This window comes from Hippocampus bargibanti, linkage group LG05, assembly GCF_051943395.1.
Source record: "Hippocampus bargibanti isolate YZ-2025 linkage group LG05, ASM5194339v1, whole genome shotgun sequence".
Classification (NCBI taxonomy): domain Eukaryota; kingdom Metazoa; phylum Chordata; class Actinopteri; order Syngnathiformes; family Syngnathidae; genus Hippocampus; species Hippocampus bargibanti.
This window is the reverse complement of record NC_142738.1, coordinates 29698095-29716798: the sequence shown is the minus strand read 5'-3', so window position 1 is coordinate 29716798 and position 18704 is coordinate 29698095. Positions and strand designations below refer to the sequence as shown.

At 39.0% G+C, this 18704-nt stretch overlaps 1 protein-coding gene across 1 annotated transcript in view; it reads left to right on the top strand.

The window, feature by feature from the left end:
* Positions 1-18704, top strand: part of cadps2 (calcium dependent secretion activator 2) — a 125744-nt gene that overhangs the window by 40769 nt on the left and 66271 nt on the right. Inside the window, exon 11 of the mRNA XM_088995605.1 lies at positions 6271-6407. Within this exon, the coding sequence (XP_088851731.1) occupies positions 6271-6407 (137 nt within the window). The remainder of the gene's footprint in view (positions 1-6270; positions 6408-18704) is intronic.

Below are 18704 nucleotides of genomic sequence, written 5' to 3'. Positions count from 1 at the left end.
CTGGAAAGGAGAGGAATGAAGATCAGTCGCAGCAAGACGGAATAAATGTGTGTGAATGAGAGGGATCCAAGTGCAAGAGTGATGCTACAGGGAGAAGAGATAAAGAAAGTGGAGGATTTTAAGTACTTGGGATCAACTGTCCAGAGCAATGGAGAGTGTGGAAAAGACGTGAAGAAGCGTGTCCAGGCAGGCTGGAGCGGCTGGAGAAAAATGTCAGGTGTGATGTGTGATAGAAGGGTTTCAGCTAGGATGAAAGGAAAAGTGTATAAAACAGTGGTGAGGCCAGCCATAATGTTTGGACTGGAGACGGTGCCACTGAAGAAAAGACAGGAAGCAGAGCTGGAGGTGGCAGAGCTGAAGATGTTGAGGTTTTCTTTGGGAGTGACCAGGTTGGATAGAATCAGGAAGGAGTACATTAGAGGCACAATTCATGTTAGAGGCTTTGCAGAGAAAGTCAGACTGAGATGGTTTGGACATGTCCAGAGGAGAGAGAGTGACTATATCGGGAGAAGGATGCTGAGCCTTGAACTGCCAGGCAGGAGACCGAGAGGAAGACCGAAGAGGAGGTTTATGGATGTGGTCAAAGAGGACATGAAGGTAGCTGGTGTGAGAGAAGAGGATGCACAAAACCGGGTTAGATGGAGGACATTGATTCGCTGTGGCGACCCCTGAGGGGAAAAGCCGAAAGGAAAAGAAGAAGATTAATTAAAAACGTCCTTTATTATTTTTATAACACACTCTTGCAATCGTGACTCTGCGTATCACTCGACATTGTTGACATTGTACACACGAGAGAAACCACGAACTTCAGCATGTAAAAACATGAAAAACTGCGATTATTGCAAGCGATAAAGATATCTGAATACAACACAATTAAATACATGTATGGAAAACGAAAAGTGCAACGTTTACATTATTTACGTTGATGAAGTATTCTGCGGCATGTCAAACTATTTCAGGATGAAGGAGTTGCTTGTTGGATTGTCCCCCACAGCCACGATTGCCTTGAACGTTGTTCACATATCACATTTCGTACGTTTCTCCATGGTTGAAATTGGGGTCAAACAACAGTATACTGTATAATTTGCTCCTTGTTGGATTTCCTTGTTGGAAAATTTTACCTTGGCATACAAACTATTTTTCAGGATTCACACGGTGTTGCCACAATGAGTGATGTGTCGTTCGCGAACGAGCCCGTTCTCCTCAAAGAAAATGGCATCCGGCTTGTTTTGGTCCTCGATTCCCCCCGTCCCCAGTCGTCGGTTAAGGCCACGTGATTGGTCAAAAACGGGGTTAAACATTAAAGAGACAGGCAGACGACAGTTTCAACTTTGATTGTTCAAAGGCAGCGTGTAGACTGCAAGGTTCCACAAATAACCCGCACTCGCCATCAGTTCAATTTGAAATGAAAAGACAAGCAAGGGAAGCAGCTATTAATGATGTTTCTAGTGTGTCTGCTTGCATCCATTGCTGTTGCAATATCACAACTTCCGAGCTCCTTGAGACACATTATGTATATTTATATCACAAAGGTAAATAAAAATAATGTATTATACAGTACAGTTTATTCCCTTAATTATAATACCATAGCACATTTATTATACGTAAAATAATGTATATTTTGTATAGTTTTAAGGCTTAGAAAATTCTGTTTTATAGGGACCTGGGAACGGATTATTCTCATTTTAATGGTTTTCGATGGGAAATTAATTTTTGGGATACGCACTTTTCGCCTTACACACTCTGGGAACCAATTAAGTCCGTAAGCCAAGGTATCACTACATGACTAAATAAATGGATTGATAATAAATAAACAACAATAATGTTTGTGATGGTGGAAATGTCACTTTTTGCCATCTTTTCTCCCGCGTGGGACAAAAGCCATAAATAAATAGCAATATAAAAAAATAAGTGCATAAATAAATACATAAACATATAAATTGATAAATAAATAAATAATTGCACAAATGAATAAATAAACACATTTATAAATACATAAATAAACAAACAAATAAATAGCTAAAAAAATCCCTTCCGTTTATCATTGCTCATAATTATTTGTAGAGTTTTCATTAAAGAAAAACAATTCAAAGGAAATGCATTAACATTTTACTTGTTAAGAAATTGTCCAAATAGGAAAGTAAAAAACGTGAAGAAACCAAAAGTGACCTACATCGGTATTGGATGGGAGACCCCCCCCCCACACCCCCGCCGCCATTTGGCCCCTCTGGGCACGTCGGAAGAAGAAAAAAAAGCAAATGAGGATGTGATGGTGGAAATGTCACTTTTTGCCATCTTTTCTCCCGCGCGGCACAAAAGCCACAAAAGCGGCAAATGTGCGTATGGCGGGGGATGGGGGGGTGGGGGGCGCCCAATTGTCTGCCGATGTCTTTTTCATCTTTGAGAAAGACAAAAAAAATGGCCGCAAGTCCCGCGGGCGCTACCCGCGCAAGGGCGACCATTAACCGGGCGCAAATGAACATGGCCGACTGGCCTTGAACGCGCGCGACCCAAGCAACCCCCCCCCCCCCCCCCCACAGCCCTTTGCTTTTCTTCCCCTAATTGCGTGGCTGGCGGTGACTCGCTCCCGGCCACGTTTGTGCTCATCTCGACGCTCCGCTTTTTCACTCTTTTCAAACTTGGACCACTCATGTACATTTTGACGCTACAAATTGTTTATTACGAATCAACAAAAGAATCCACGAATCAGCGAACGAATCAACGAACGAATCAAAAACGAATCAACGATCGAACCAACGATCGAATGAAGAAACCAAAAAGCAAACAAACGAATGAACAAACCAACGTATAACCGAACCAATGAAACAAGGACTCATCGAGCAAACGAGCGAATCAACAAACGAATCAACGAATGAACGAACGAATGAACAAACGAATCAACGAACGAATCAACAAATGAATCAATGAATGAATCAACGAATGAATCAACGATCGAATGAAGAAACCAAAAAGCAAACAAACGAATGAACAAACCAATGTATAACCAAACCAATGAACCAATCAACCAACGAATCAATGAAAGAATGAATGAATCAACGATCGAATCAACGAACCAAAAAGCAAACAAACGAATGAACAAACCAACGTATAACCGAACCAATGAAACAAGGACTCATCGAGCAAACGAGCGAATCAACAAACGAATCAATGAATGAATCATGAACGAATTAACAAACGAATCAACAAATGAATCAACGAATGAACGAACGAATGAACAAACGAATCAACGAACGAATCAACAAATGAATCAATGAATGAATCAAGGAATGAATCAAAGATCGAATGAAGAAACCAAAAAGCAAACAAACGAATGAACAAACCAACGTATAACCGAACCAATGAAACAAGGACTCATCGAGCAAACGAGCGAATCAACAAACGAATCAATGAATGAATCATGAACGAATTAACAAACGAATCAACAAATGAATCAACGAATGAACGAACGAATGAACAAACGAATCAACGAACGAATCAACAAATGAATCAATGAATGAATCAACGAATGAATCAACGACCGAATGAAGAAACCAAAAAGCAAACAAACGAATGAACAAACCAATGTATAACCAAACCAATGAACCAATCAACCAACGAATCAATGAAAGAATGAATGAATCAACGATCGAATCAACGAACCAAAAAGCAAACAAACGAATGAACAAACCAACGTATAACCGAACCAATGAAACAAGGACTCATCGAGCAAACGAGCGAATCAACAAACGAATCAATGAATGAATCATGAACGAATTAACAAACGCATCAACAAATGAATCAACGAATGAACAAACGAATCAACAAACGAATCAACGAACGAATCAACAAATGAATCAATGAATGAATCAAGGAATGAATCAAAGATCGAATGAAGAAACCAAAAAGCAAACAAACGAATGAACAAACCAACGTATAACCGAACCAATGAAACAAGGACTCATCGAGCAAACGAGCGAATCAACAAACGAATCAATGAATGAGTCATGAACGAATTAACAAACGAATCAGCAAATGAATCAACGAATGAACGAACGAATGAACCAACAAATCAACGAACGAATCAACAAATGAATCAATGAATGAATCAACGAATGAATCAACGATCGAATGAAAAAACCAAAAAGCAAACAAACGAATGAACAAACCAACGTATAACCAAACCAATGAACCAATCAACCAACGAATCAATGAAAGAATGAATGAATCAACGATCGAATCAACGAACCAAAAAGCAAACAAACGAATGAACAAACCAACGTATAACCGAACCAATGAAACAAGGACTCATCGAGCAAACGAGCGAATCAACAAACGAATCAATGAATGAATCATGAACGAATTAACAAACGAATCAACAAATGAATCAACGAATGAACGAACGAATGAACAAACGAATCAACGAACGAATCAACAAATGAATCAATGAATGAATCAAGGAATGAATCAAAGATCGAATGAAGAAACCAAAAAGCAAACAAACGAATGAACAAACCAACGTATAACCGAACCAATGAAACAAGGACTCATCGAGCAAACGAGCGAATCAACAAACGAATCAATGAATGAGTCATGAACGAATTAACAAACGAATCAGCAAATGAATCAACGAATGAACGAACGAATGAACAAACAAATCAACGAACGAATCAACAAATGAATCAATGAATGAATCAACGAATGAATCAACGATCGAATGAAGAAACCAAAAAGCAAACAAACGAATGAACAAACCAACGTATAACCAAACCAATGAACCAATCAACAAATGAATCAATGAATGAATCAACGAATGAATCAACGATCGAATCAACGAACCAAAAAGCAAACAAACGAATGAACAAACCAACGTATAACCGAACCAATGAAACAAGGACTCATCGAGCAAACGAGCGAATCAACAAACGAATCAATGAATGAATCATGAACGAATTAACAAACGAACCAACAAACAAATCAACGAATGAACGAACGAATAAACGAACGAATGAACAAACGAATCAACGAACGAATCAACAAATGAATCAATGAATGAATCAACGAATGAATCAACGATCGAATGAAGAAACCAAAAAGCAAACAAACGAATGAACAAACCAACGTATAACCAAACCAATGAACCAATCAACCAACGAATCAATGAAAGAATGAATGAATCAACGATCGAATCAACGAACCAAAAAGCAAACAAACGAATGAACAAACCAACGTATAACCGAACCAATGAAACAAGGACTCATCAAGCAAACGAGCGAATCAACAAACGAATCAATGAATGAATCATGAACGAATTAACAAACGAATCAACAAACGAATCAACTAATGAACGAACGAATGAACAAACGAATCAACGAACGAATCAACAAACGAATCAACAAATGAATCAATGAATGAATCAACGAATGAATCAACGATCGAATGAACAAACCAAAAACCAAACAAACGAATGTACAAACCAACGTATTACCGAACTAATGCACCAACGACTCAAACAAGCGAAGGCTAAAAAAATCAAAGAATGAATCCATGAACGAATCAACAAACTAATCAACGAAGACATCAACAAACGAATGAGCGAACGAATGAACGAACAAATGAATAAACAAACGAATGAACGAACGAAGGAATCATGAACGAATCATGAACGAATCAACAAATGAATCAACGAACGAACCAACGAACCAACCAACGATCGAACGAACGAACCAACCAACGAACGAACCAACCAACCAACGAACCAATCAACCAACCAACCCACAAACCAACCAACGAATGAACGAACGAACCAACCAAAGAACCAACCAACGAACCAATCAACCAACCAACCAACGGACCAACCAACCAACCAACGAATCAGCCAACGAATCAACCAACGAACTACCCAACGAATGAACCAACCAACGAACCAACCAACGAACCAACCAACGAACGAATCAACGAATCAACGAATGAATCAATGACTAAATTAACGAACGAATCATCAAATGAATCAATGATCGAATCAACGAACGAAACAACAAATGAATCAACGATCGAATGAACGAACCAAAAAGCAAACAAATGACTGAACAAACCAACAAATACACGAACCAATGAACCAACAACTCAACAAGCGAACGAACAAATCAAAAAACGAATCAACGAATGAATCAACAAATGAATCAATGAACGAATCAACAAATGAATCAAGAAATCAACGAATGAATCAACGAGCGAATGAATGAAGCGTTTTGTGTTTTTGTTTGTTTTGAGGTCTGGACCCGTCGGAACGTCGAGGCGTGGAGGAGCTGGTGTCGTCGCCGCCGTGCCGTTTCGACCACGCTCGTCTCTTCGCCATTTTGCAGAGGCAAACGCTGCAGCACCGCATGAATGACTCCTTCTCCTGCCTGGTATGCAAAACACGCACCACCCCCCCCAAAAAAAACATTTTTTTCAAATATTATGAAATAATCTTCAGCCACATGAACGGATGGCAAAGCAAATTGTTGATGCATCAGCGAATGACGTCGCAACGACCCGGTCGGCCATTTTGCGGCGATCGGAAAAGTCGCGAACAAGCTAGCCGCCTGAATGCGCAAGCGCTAACCGACGCGACGTCGCCGTCCAAAGTGTTTTTCGACATACGTACGTTGCGGGTACCAAAAGATCTCCAATATAGACGGGATTTTTCTCATTTTGAGAAATTTATTGTAATCATATTTATTTAAAAAAAACGTGAAAAGTGAGATTGGGGTCGATAAATTGCTTAAACTTAAAGATGAGAAGGAAACAAAATATTTCTCCGTATCGCCATATACAGCGATAACTCAGCTTTAGCTCCCGAACTTTTCACCTTACAAACATTAAATTCGCGAGCATATAGTCTTGGTCGCCACGGTGGTTGGCGGACTAGTTTTTTTCACCCCCCTTCCTTTGAGTGCAGATGTGGTTTGTTATCGTGTCGAGTACTTTTGCTATGAGTGGACCGAAAAAGACACCACAACAGGCTAGTGTTAAACCCAAGAGGACACAAAAGAAAATGACGGTCGAGCAGAAGATGGAGCTCATCAAAAAACACCAACAAGGTGTGCGTTTGTGTGACTTAGCGTCCCAGTACCAGTATGCTAAGTCGACCATTGCTATGTGTGGCTAAGGGTGCTTCGGTGTTGTCTAAGCAACGGTCTCAGGCAATAGAAGAGGTTAAAAAACTTCTGTTGATTTGGATTAGCGAAAAGCAGCTAGCAGGGGACCGTGTGAGTGAGGGTATTATTGCCGAGAAAGCATGGCAACTTCACAATACAGTTTATTTCTTTAATTACAATACAATAGCACACATATTATACATAAAATAATGTATATTTTGTGTAGTTTTAAGGCTTATTTAGTAGAAAAATATGTTTTATGGGGACCTGGAAACGGATTATTTTCATTTTAATGGTCTCTTATGGGAAATAAATGTTTGGCAGACTTTCTGGGTTTAAAAATGTTCATGAGCTGAGGTATCACTGGTTTAGAATTTTTTTTTCTCGTTTCTCTCCAGTGAGTTTTTCCTCATTCTATGTTGAGGCTTTTCCATGTGCCCCCCCCCCCCCCCCCCCCCCCCCCCACACACACACACACGCTCGGTCTATTCGTTCAATTTGGCGGCGCACTTAAGGAGCTCTCCGGTGATAATGGGCCCATACAAAACGCCTAATCAGGCAAAATGGCCTCTGAATGACGCCTCGGACCCCGCCGAGCGTGCCGGCCTGGGGTGGGGGGCGGTTGGGGGGCCGGGAGAGGTCGTCTTCTTCTTGCAGCTCGGCAGGGGGGGGCGTTTGTTCTAATCAATACTTTCCGTGTAGTAACATGAGCCTCGTGGCCAAATGAGAGGGGGGCTCAATGGAATCGGGGTGTGGGCGGGGCCCAGCATGAGAGGGGGGGGGGGGGGGGTTGTGTGAAACCAAACAATCAGCATCACCTCCATCCCACTACACCCCCGACTCCAACTCACATCATTTTGCTTGTCAATTTACATTCAATCGCCATTTTTCCCACAAATCCATTTTTTTTATGATGACGCACCCCCCCACCACCTTGAACCAAGAACATCCTCAAATAGACGTTCATATGACACATTCTCCCGGTGCTACCGCGGCTTTTCTCTGGGTGCTTTGATTTCTTCCCATACCCCAAAAACGGCCACAACGGCTGCGATTACGAGCTCCAATTGTCATCTCTGTGCGGTCACATATATTTATGTACAGGTAACATCCGACTTACAAACGGTCGTAAGTCAAAATGCGTGCTTTCCAGCCGCCGCTCGCCAATTAGAGAAACACCTACGGCGCCCAGCGGGCCGGATAGGAAATGAGACGCGGCCGCTTTGGACCTGTCTTCAAATGCATTCTATCAAATGGCCGACGGGTGTTTGCGCAACCACAAAGAAAAAAAGAAAAATGCCAGTTCAAAATCAAATTCACGTGCCCAAAAAGAAGAGTACAAAAAAAATGGCGGAAAAAATCTGAAATTTTGAAGAAAAAAAAGTCAGAAAATCCGAAATTTCAAAAAAATCCAGAAAAAAAGGTCTGAAAAATACAAAATTTAAAAAAGAATAAAAAAAACAACAGTTCAAAATCAAATGCACGCGCCTGAAAAGAAATGCAAAAAAAGTTGGAAAAATCAGAAATTTCGAGAAAAAAAAGGTTGGGAAAATCCGAAATTTCGAGAAAACCCTGAAAAAAAAGTCTGAAAAATCGAAACATTGAAAAAATAATCGATGAGAAGGTTTCTTCAGCCGTCATCTGTACAAAAGTGAAGGTTTCGGACGTTTCGCCTCCTATCCAAGAGGCTTCGTCAGCGAACTAAAGTCTGACTGGTCGTATCGGCCCTATTTATATATCCCTAATGTCCAGACATGGTGGCGCCGGACACAGCTATGATAGGTCCCTACTCTCAGGTTGGGGGGGCAGAGGACCGCTCCCTGTGGCCCCACTGATTGTTCCTACATTCCTGACTTAAAAAATAATCTGAAAAAAAAATCCAGTTAAAAATCACTCACGCGCCCAAAAAGAAAAGTAAAAAAAAAAAAAAAATTCGGATAAATCCAAAATTTTGAGAAAAGAAAAGGTTGGAAAAATCCAAAATTTTGAAAAATACAAAATTTAAAAAAGAATTAAAAAAAAATATAATACCAGTTCAAAATCAAATGCACGCGCCCGAAAAGAAAAGCAAAAAAAGTTGGGAAAATCAGAAATTTTGAGAAAAAAAAGGTTGGGAAAATCCGAAATTTCGAGTAAACCCTGGAAAAAAGGTCTGAAAAATCGAAAATTTAAAAAAGAATCTGAAAAAAAATCCAGTTAAAAATCAAAATCACGCAGACAAAAAGAAAAGTAAGAAAAGAAAGGGTCAGAAAAAGCCGAAATTTTGAGAAAAGAAAAGGTTGGAAAAATCCAAAATTTTGAAAAATCCAAAATTTAAAAAAAGAATTAAAAAAATAATACCAGTTCAAAATCAAATTCACGCGCCCGAAAAGAAAAGCAAAAAAGTTGGAAAAATCAGAAATTTCGAGAAAAAAAAGGTTGTGAAAATCCAAAATTTTGAGAAAACCCTGAAAAAAATGTCTGCAAAATCGAAAATTTAAGAAAGAATCTGAAAAAAAATCCAGTTAAAAATCAAAATCACGCACACAAAAAGAAAAGTAAAAAAAAAGGTTGGAAAAATCCAGAATTTTGAAAAATACAAAATTTTAAAAAGAATTAAAAAAAATAACACCAGTTCAACATCAAATTCACGCGTCCGAAACGAAAAGCAAAAAAAGTTGGAAAAATCTGAAATTTCGAGAAAAAAAGGTTGGGAAAATCCGAAATTTTGAGAAAACCCTGAAAAAAATGTCGGAAAAATCCAAATTTTTGAGAAAAAAAGGTTGAAAAAACCCCACATTTTGAGGAAAAAAGGTTGGAAAAACCCCAAATTTTGAGGAAAATAAAGGGTCAGAAAATCCGACATTTTGAAAAAATCCTGAAAAAAGGTGTGAAAAATCCTAAAATCCGACTTACGACCAAATTCCATTCCGACCAAACGGCCGTAAGTCAAAATGGTCATAAGTCGAAATCCATTCAAAATGTTGAATAGAGACTCGAAGGCTAAATGACTGGCAAACTCCCCCTTCTGGTGTCATCACACGGTCGATTGCTGTGCGAGAGTGACATGCTGGCTGGCTGGCCAAAATGGTCAAACACGTTACTAACTAGCGATCAAGCAAGCTAGCAAATGACCTAGCTTTCAATTTAGCTCGCTAGTGCGTTGTGGTGCCAGGTGGGGAACTGGAATTTTTTTTCAGATTCTTTTTTAAATTTCAGATTTTTCAGACTTTTTTTCTGGATTTTTTTCAAAATAAGAGATTTTTACAACCTTTTTTTTCCCTCAAAATTTCAATTTTCCCAACCTTTTTTTTTAACTTTTCTTTTCGGGCGCATGAATTTGATTTACAACTGGAATTATTTTTTCGGATTCTTTTTTAAAATTTCGGATTTTTCAGACCTATTTTCAGGATTTTTTTGACATTTTGGATTTTCCAACTTTTTTTTACTCAAAATTTCGGATTTTTTTTTTCAAAATTATTATTTTTTTTTTTTTACTTTTCATTCCGGGCGCGTTAATTAGATTTAGAACTGGAATTTTTTTCAGATTCTTTTTTAAATTACAGATTTTTCAGACTTTTTTTTCCTGGATTTTTTTCAAAATAAGAGATTTTTACAACCTTTTTTTCCCTCAAAATTTCGATTTTCCCAACCTTTTTTTTTAACTTTTCTTTTTGGGGGCATAAATTTGATTTACAACTGGAATCATTTTTTCGGATTCTTTTTTAAAATTTCTGATTTTTCAGACCTTTTTTCAGGATTTTTTTGACATTTCGGATTTTCCAACTTTTTTTTACTCAAAATTTCAGATTTTTTTTTTTCAAAATTATTATTTTTTTTTACTTTTCATTCCGGGCGCGTTAATTAGATTTAGAACTGGAATTTTTTTTCAGATTCTTTTTTAAATTACAGATTTTTCAGACTTTTTTTTCTGGATTTTTTTCAAAATAACAGATTTTTACAACCTTTTTTTTTCCTCAAAATTTCGATTTTCCCAACCTTTTTTTAAACTTTTCTTTTCGGGCGCGTTAATTAGATTTAGAACTGGAATTTTTTTCAGATTCTTTTTTAAATTACAGATTTTTCAGACTTTTTTTTCTGGATTTTTTTCAAAATAACAGATTTTTAAAACCTTTTTTTTTCCTCAAAATTTCGATTTTCCCAACCTTTATTTTTTTCCTTTTCATTTCGGGCGCATGAATTTGATTTACGAAAATTTAATTGTTTTTAAAATGTTTCAAAATGGAGGTCGTGGTCGTAAGTACGGGTGGTCGTAAGTCGAGCTGGTGGTAAGTCGGATGTTACCTGTATTTGTTTATTCATTTTGCCTTTTTTTTCCGGGGCGGGGGGCGTCTTTTTTGGGAAATATCAAACAAGTGATTTTCCTTTTAGCGGTCGTTCGCTAGCCTCTCGCTGCCACAAACGCGCATCCGATGTATACTAGCGGCCTTTTCGCCCCCCCCCCTTCACGGCGCCACGGGTACTCTTTGGACTCCCCGCTCGGCTGGGCTTCCCGTGGGTGGCGCCAGCGCGGAATATGGCGTCGTGGCGAGAGACGGCGGCAGCCACAAGATGTTCTTGGGCCGCTAGCAGATGGCGTCGCTCGCAATTAGCCGCGGCGCCCCCACCCCACTTGCCCCCTCCCTTTTCACGGAAAGCAAAAGCGTGAAGCAGCGAAGCCGTGGCGCAGATGCCCCGCCTCCCAACAGGAAGTTGACCTCCGCCGTGACTTGAACAAGCTGCTCCAAGAATGGACGCCATTTTTCTCCACAAACTGCTTCCTGGGGGTCACGTTGGTTAATAAAAGGGAGGGGGGCGGGAAACAGATGGTCCACCTCATTCAGCTGCGTGAAAAAGCAAATGTAAGAAAGGTGTGAAAGTCAAGGCCCGGGGGCCAAATTTGGCCCACCAAAGCAAATCAAACTGAAATTCCATGTTCATCTTTCGAGCTAGCTAGCGATTGAGCTAGTTGATCGCTAGCTAGCTTTCAATTTAGCTAGCTAGCGATCGAGCTAGCGTGCGATAGATCTAACTAGTGATCGAGTTAGTTGGAAATCAAGCTATATAGTGAGCGAGCTAGCTAGCGATTGAGCTGGCACTAGGGCGAGCAAGTGATTGAGCTAGCAAGCTATCAGGCTATCTAGCAATTGAGTGAGCTAGTGATCGAGCTAGTGAGCTAGCTGGCGATACAGCTAGCTTGTGATCGAGCTAGCTTTAAATTTAGCTAGCTAGCAATTGAGCTAGCGATCAATCTAGCTAGTGATTAAAGTACTTGGAAATCAAGCTAGCTAGCGATTGAGCAAGCAATAGGGCTTGCAGGTGCTTGAGCTATCTGGCTATCTAGCAATTGAGCTCGCTTGTAATTTAGCTTGTGAGATAGCTAGCGATCGAGCTAGTTTTCAATTGAGCTAGTGATCAAGTTAGTTGGAAATCAAGCTAGCTAGTGAGCAAGCTGGCTAGCGATTGAGCTGGCAATAGGGCGAGCAAGTGATTGAGCTAGCAAGCTATCAGGCTATCTAGCAATTGAGTTTGCTAGTGATCGAGCTAATGAGGTAGTTGGCGATACAGCTAGCTCGTGATCGAGCTAGCTTTCAATTTAGCTAGCTAGCATTTGAGCTAGCTAGCGATCAATCTAGCTAGTGATAAAAGTAGTTGGAAATCAAGCCAGCTAGCGATTGAGCCAGCAATAGGGCTTGCAAGTGCTTGAGCTATCAAGCTATCTAGCAATTGAGCTAGCTTGTAATTTAGCTTGTGAGATAGCTAACGATCGAGCTAGCTAGCAATTGAGCTAGCTTGCGATCAATCTAGCTAGTGATCAAGTTAGTTGGAAATCAAGCTAGCTAGTGAGCAAGCTAGGTAGCGATTGAGCTAGAATTAGGCCTAGCAAGTGAGTGAGCTAGCAAGCTAGCAGGCTAGATAGCAATTTAGCTTGCTAGTTATCAAGCTAGTGAGCATGCTAGGGACATAACTAATTAGTGATTTAGCTCCCATTCAATTTAGCTAGCTAGCAATTGAGCTGGCTAGCGAGTCATCTTGCTAGTGATCGAAGTAGTTGGAAATCGAGCTAGCAAGCGATTGAGCCAGCAATAGGGCAAGCAAGTGATTGAACTACCAAGCTAGCAATTGAGCGAGCTAGTGAGCTAGCATGCATTGTCCCACATTGAGCCAGCAATAGGGCAAGCAAGTGATTGAACTACCAAGCTAGCAATTGAGCGAGCTAGTGAGCTAGCATGCATTGTCCCACATCAACCAAAATAACAGTCATTATTTTTTACTTCAAATTTGTGAGGGGAAAAACAACTTATTTTTGATTCATCTGTTAACGCCATTTTATTCGGCCAAATATTTGATTCCCCCTCCCATGACAAATTGAACAAACAGAAATTCGTATTGAACCAGCCCTAATTATTGTTATTATTATTCTCCATCTTGAAATGCGCCCCTCCCCTCCCACCGCCAAAATAAAATAAATAACTGATAGTCCCGAGTGAAGGCGTTGCGATGATTGAGCCGTCAAACGGCGCCGAAAGACGCCTTTGCAAATATTTAGCCGCTGACAATCTTTCAATCCACAGGAGTCCCCACTCTCACTCGTTTAGGGTTCGGCGCTGGCAAGCCTCCCCCGCCGCCGTCCAATCAGGCGGCGACGCCGGCCTAACGCTCTCTTCGCATGCTAGCGCACGTTCGCCGCCTTCCCGCCGCCGCTCGCCAATTACAGAAACGCAGACAGCGCCCAGCGGGCCGGATGGGAAATGAGACGCGGCCGCTTTGGCCCGTCTTCAAATGCATTCCATCAAATGGCCGACGGGTGTTTGCGCAACAACAAAGAAAAAAGAAAAAATTCCAGTTCTAAATCAAATTCACGCACCCAAAAAGAAAAGTACAAAAAAAATGTCGGAAAAATCCGAAATTTTAAAAAAGAATCTGAAAAAATAATTCCAGTTGTAAATCAAATTCATGCACCTAAAAAGAAAAGTTAAAAAAAGGTTGGGAAAATCGAAATTTTGAGGAAAAAAAAAGGTTGTAAAAATCTCTTATTTTGAAAAAAATCCAGAAAAAAAAGTCTGAAAAATCTGTAAAAAAAACCAGTTGAAATTTTAAAAAAGAATCTGAAAAAATCAAATTCATGCACCTGAAAAGAAAAGTTAAAAAAAGGTTGGGAAAATCGAAATTTTGAGGAAAAAAAAAGGTTGTAAAAATCTCTTATTTTGAAAAAAATCCAGAAAAAAAAGTCTGAAAAATCTGTAATTTAAAAAAGAATCTGAAAAAAAATTCCAGTTCTAAATCAAATTCACGCACCCAAAAAGAAAAGTACAAAAAAAATGTCGGAAAAATCCGAAATTTTAAAAAAGAATGCGAAAAAATAATTCCAGTTGTAAATCAAATTCATGCACCTGAAAAGAAAAGTTTAAAAAAAACGTTGGGAAAATCGAAATTTTGAGGAAAAAAAAAAGCTTGTAAAAATCTCTTATTTTGAAAAAAAATCCAGAAAAAAAAGTCTGAAAAATCTGAAATTTAAAAAAGAATCTGAAAAAAAATTCCAGTTCTAAAACTAATTAACGCCCCCGGAATGAAAAGTAAAAAAAAATAATAATTTTGAAAAAAAAATCTGAAATTTTGAGTAAAAAAAAAGTTGGAAAATCCGAAATGCCAAAAAAATCCTGAATAAAGGTCTGAAAAAGCCGAAATTTAAAAAAGAATCAGAACAAATAATTCCAGTTGTAAATCAAATTCATGCGCCCGAAAAGAAAAGTTAAAAAAAAGGTTGGGAAAATCGACATTTTAAGGGGAAAAAAGGTTGTAAAAATCTCTTATTTTGAAAAAAAATCCAGAAAAAAAAAGTCTGAAAAATCTGAAATTTAAAAAAGAATCTGAAAAAAAATTCCAGTTCTAAATCTAATTAACGCGCCCGGAATGAAAAGTAAAAAAATAATAATTTTGAAAAAACAATCCGAAATTTTGAGTAAAAAAAAGTTGGAAAATCCAAAATGTCAAAAAAATCCTGAAAAAAGGTCTGAAAAATCGGAAATTTTAAAAAAGAATCCGAAAAAATAATTCCAGTTGTAAATCAAATTCATGCGCCCGAAAAGAAAAGTAAAAAAAAAGGTTGGGAAAATCGAAATTTTGAGGGGAAAAAAAAGGTTATAAAAATCTGTTATTTTGAAAAAAATCCTGAAAAAAAAGTCTGAAAAATCTGAAATTTAAAAAAGAATCCGAAAAAATAATTCCAGTCGTAAATCAAATTCATGCGCCCGAAAAGAAAAGTTAAAAAAAAAGGTTGTAAAAATCTCTTATTTTGAAAAAAATCCAGAAAAAAAGTCTGAAAAATCTGAAAATTTAAAAAAGAATCCGAAAAAAAATTCCGGTCTAAATCTAATTAACGTGCCCGGAAAGAAAAGTAAAAAAAAAAAATAATGTTGAAAAAAAATCCGAAATTTTGAGTAAAAAAAAGTTGGAAAATCCGAAATGTCAAAAAAATCCGTAAAAAAGGTCTAAAAAATCCGAAATTTAAAAAAGAATCCGAAAAAATAATTCCAGTCGTAAATCAAATTCATGCGCCCGAAAAGAAAAGGAAAAAATAAAGGTTGGGAAAATCGAAATTTTGAGGAAAAAAAAGATTGTAAAAATCTCTTATTTTAGAAAAAATCCAGAGAAAAAGTCTGAAAAATCTGAAATTTAAAAAAGAATCCGAAAAAAAAATCCGGTCTAAATCAAATTCATGCGCCCGGAAAGAAAAGTAAAAAAAAAAAAATAATGTTGAAAAAGTATCCGAAATTTTGAGTAAAAAAAAAGTTGGAAAATCCGAAATTTTGAAAAAAATCTTGAAAAAAATGTCTGAAAAATCCGAAATTTAAAAAAGAATCTGAAAAAATAATTCCAGTTCTAAATCTAATTAACGGGCCCAGAAAGAAAGGTTAAAAAAAAAATAATGTTGAAAAAAAATCCGAAATTTTGAGTAAAAAAAAAGTTGGAAAATCCGAAATGTCCAAAAAATCCTGAAAAAAGGTCTGAAAAAGCCGAAATTAAAAAACAACAAATCCCCCAAAAAAGTCCAGTTCAAAATCAAATTCACACGCCCGAAATGAGAGTAATAAAAAATGCATTGAATCGTGTAAGGACAAACATAAAAAAAAGTGTGCCTTTTAGAGGCGGGTCCAAAGTGATTGGTCTCCTTCCTTTTTGGATATTTGTCGGTTCAAGATTGATTTCAAATTTTTCGTGGCTAATTCCTGTCAAAGAAGCGAACATTGTCAAACTGAAATTCAATGTTCATCTATCGAGATAGCTAGCGGTTGAGCTAGCTTTCAATTTAACTACCTATCAATTGAGCTAGCTAGCGATCGATGTAGCTAGTGATCGAGGTAGTTAGAAATTGAGCTAGCTAGTGCGTGAGCTGGTGAGAAAGCTAGCTAGCAATTGAGCTAGCAATAGGGCGAGCAAATGATTGAGCTAGCAAGCTAGCTACCAATCGAGCTAGCTTTCAATTTAACTAGCTACCAATTAAGCTTGCTAGCGTTCGATCGAGCTAGTGATCGAGGTAGTTGGAAATGGAGGTAGCTAGTTAGTAAGCTAACTAACGATTGAGCTAGCAATGGGGCGAGCAAGTGATTGAGCTAGCAAGCTAGCTAGCAATTGAGCTCGGTAATGATCGAGCTAGTAGGCGATTGAGCTAGCTAGCGATCAAGCTAGCATTACATTATTTCATTATTGAACTTATCAATGAAATGTTTTAGCGATAGAGCTAGCTAGCAATTGAGCTAGCTAGCGATCGAGCTAGCTAGTGATCAAGGTAGATGGAAATCAAGCTAGCTAGTGAGTGAACTAGCTAACGATTGAGCTAGCAATGGGGCGAGCAAGTGATTGAGCTAGCAAGCTTGCTAGCAATTGAGCTAGCTAGTGATCAAGGTAGATGGAGATCAAGCTAGCTAGTGAGTACGCTAGCTAACGATTGAGCTAGCAATGGGGCGAGCAAGTATTTGAGCTTGCAAGTTTGCTAGCAATTGAGCTAGCTAGTGATCAAGGTAGATGGAGATCAAGCTAGCTAGTGAGTAAGCTAGCTAACGATTGAGCTAGCAATGGGGCGAGCAAATGATTGAGCTAGCAAGCTTGCTAGCAATTGAGCTTACTAGTGATCGAGCTTGTGAGCTAGCTAGCAATTGAGCTAGCTAGCGATCGAGCTAGCCAGTGATCAAGGTAGATGGAAATCAAGCTAGCTAGTGAATGAACTAGCTAACGATTGAGCTAGCTAGCGATCGAGCTAGCTAATGATCAAGGTAGATGGAGATCAAGCTAGCTAGTGAGTGAACTAGCTAGCGATTGAGCTAGCAACAGGGCTAGCACGTGATTGAGCTAACAAGCTAGCTAGCAATTGAGCTAGGTAATGATCGAGCAAGTGAGCGATTGAGCTAGATAGCATCATGCTAGCATTACATTATTTCATTATTGAACTTATTAATGAAATGTATTATTATTATTATTATAATTATTATAGGGGCGTTTCCGGGCGATTGGTCGCCTTTTTGGATATTTGTCGGTTTAAACTGGATCAAGCTGGATCTGCTTTTTAATTTTTCGTGGCTAATTCTTGTCAAAGAAGCGAATATTTTCTCATCATCCCCGAGCGAACTTCCACAGTGAAATGTCACCAAAAATCAGTCATCTTGGAGTTGTTTGAGTGTCTTTTAAAAGGTTGTGATTTTTTTTTTCTCCTTTCCGCCGCCTCCTTCTGCGTATTTTTTCTTCTTTGTTCGTCCTTGAGATGTTATTGCGTTCTTTGTATTTGGCGCCGCTTCTTTGTGCGTTTTTTTTGCGCGCTGACCTCGCTCGCTTTTGTGCGGCCGTCAAGCACTTTGTGACCTTTTGGCAGGCAAGCGGAGCCCAGGAAATAAATTGCGCTCACTCCAGCTTCAAGTGTCGGAATTGAAGCACCTGTCGTACTTGAATATTTACGCGCTGAAAAGGACGCCGTCCGCTCCCCCTCGTCCGCCGCCATCCCCCCCCCTCCCAGCGAGCGACTTTGACGTGACGCCAGAAGCGTTTTTCAATAAATGTTGTCAAGATGGCTGCCGTTTTGTGGGAACAAATATCTTGCCTGCGTTGGGCCTGTATGAGGACTTTTTTTTTCCAATCCTCCACCCCCCCCCCCCCCCCCCCCCCCCCCCCCCCCCGACACGGTTCTCGTGCAACCAATGGCAACAAAGGTCTCGCAATCATAGAGTGGTAAGGGGCAGGGGGGGGTTCAATCCTTACTTCAGGTCACATCTGTTCTTCCCTCTTGTCTACCTGGCCACCATTTTAGGCGCCCCCCCTGCCTCTCTTCCATTCTTTGAGGCCATTTTGCGGGGGGTGTTCTGGGAACCATTGGCTGGGTGGTGGATGAGGTTGCCAAAAGTATATTTCTAGAACAAATTCCTGGGCCCGAAATGAAAAAAAAAGTAGGAAAAAAAAAATCAAAAATGTCAAAAAAAAAAAAAAAATCCGGAAAAAAGGAAGAAAAAAATCTTTAATCTAAAAATAAAGTCAGAAAAAAATCGTTATACAGTGAGACCTCAACTTACGAACTTAATTGGTTTCCAGAGAGAGTGT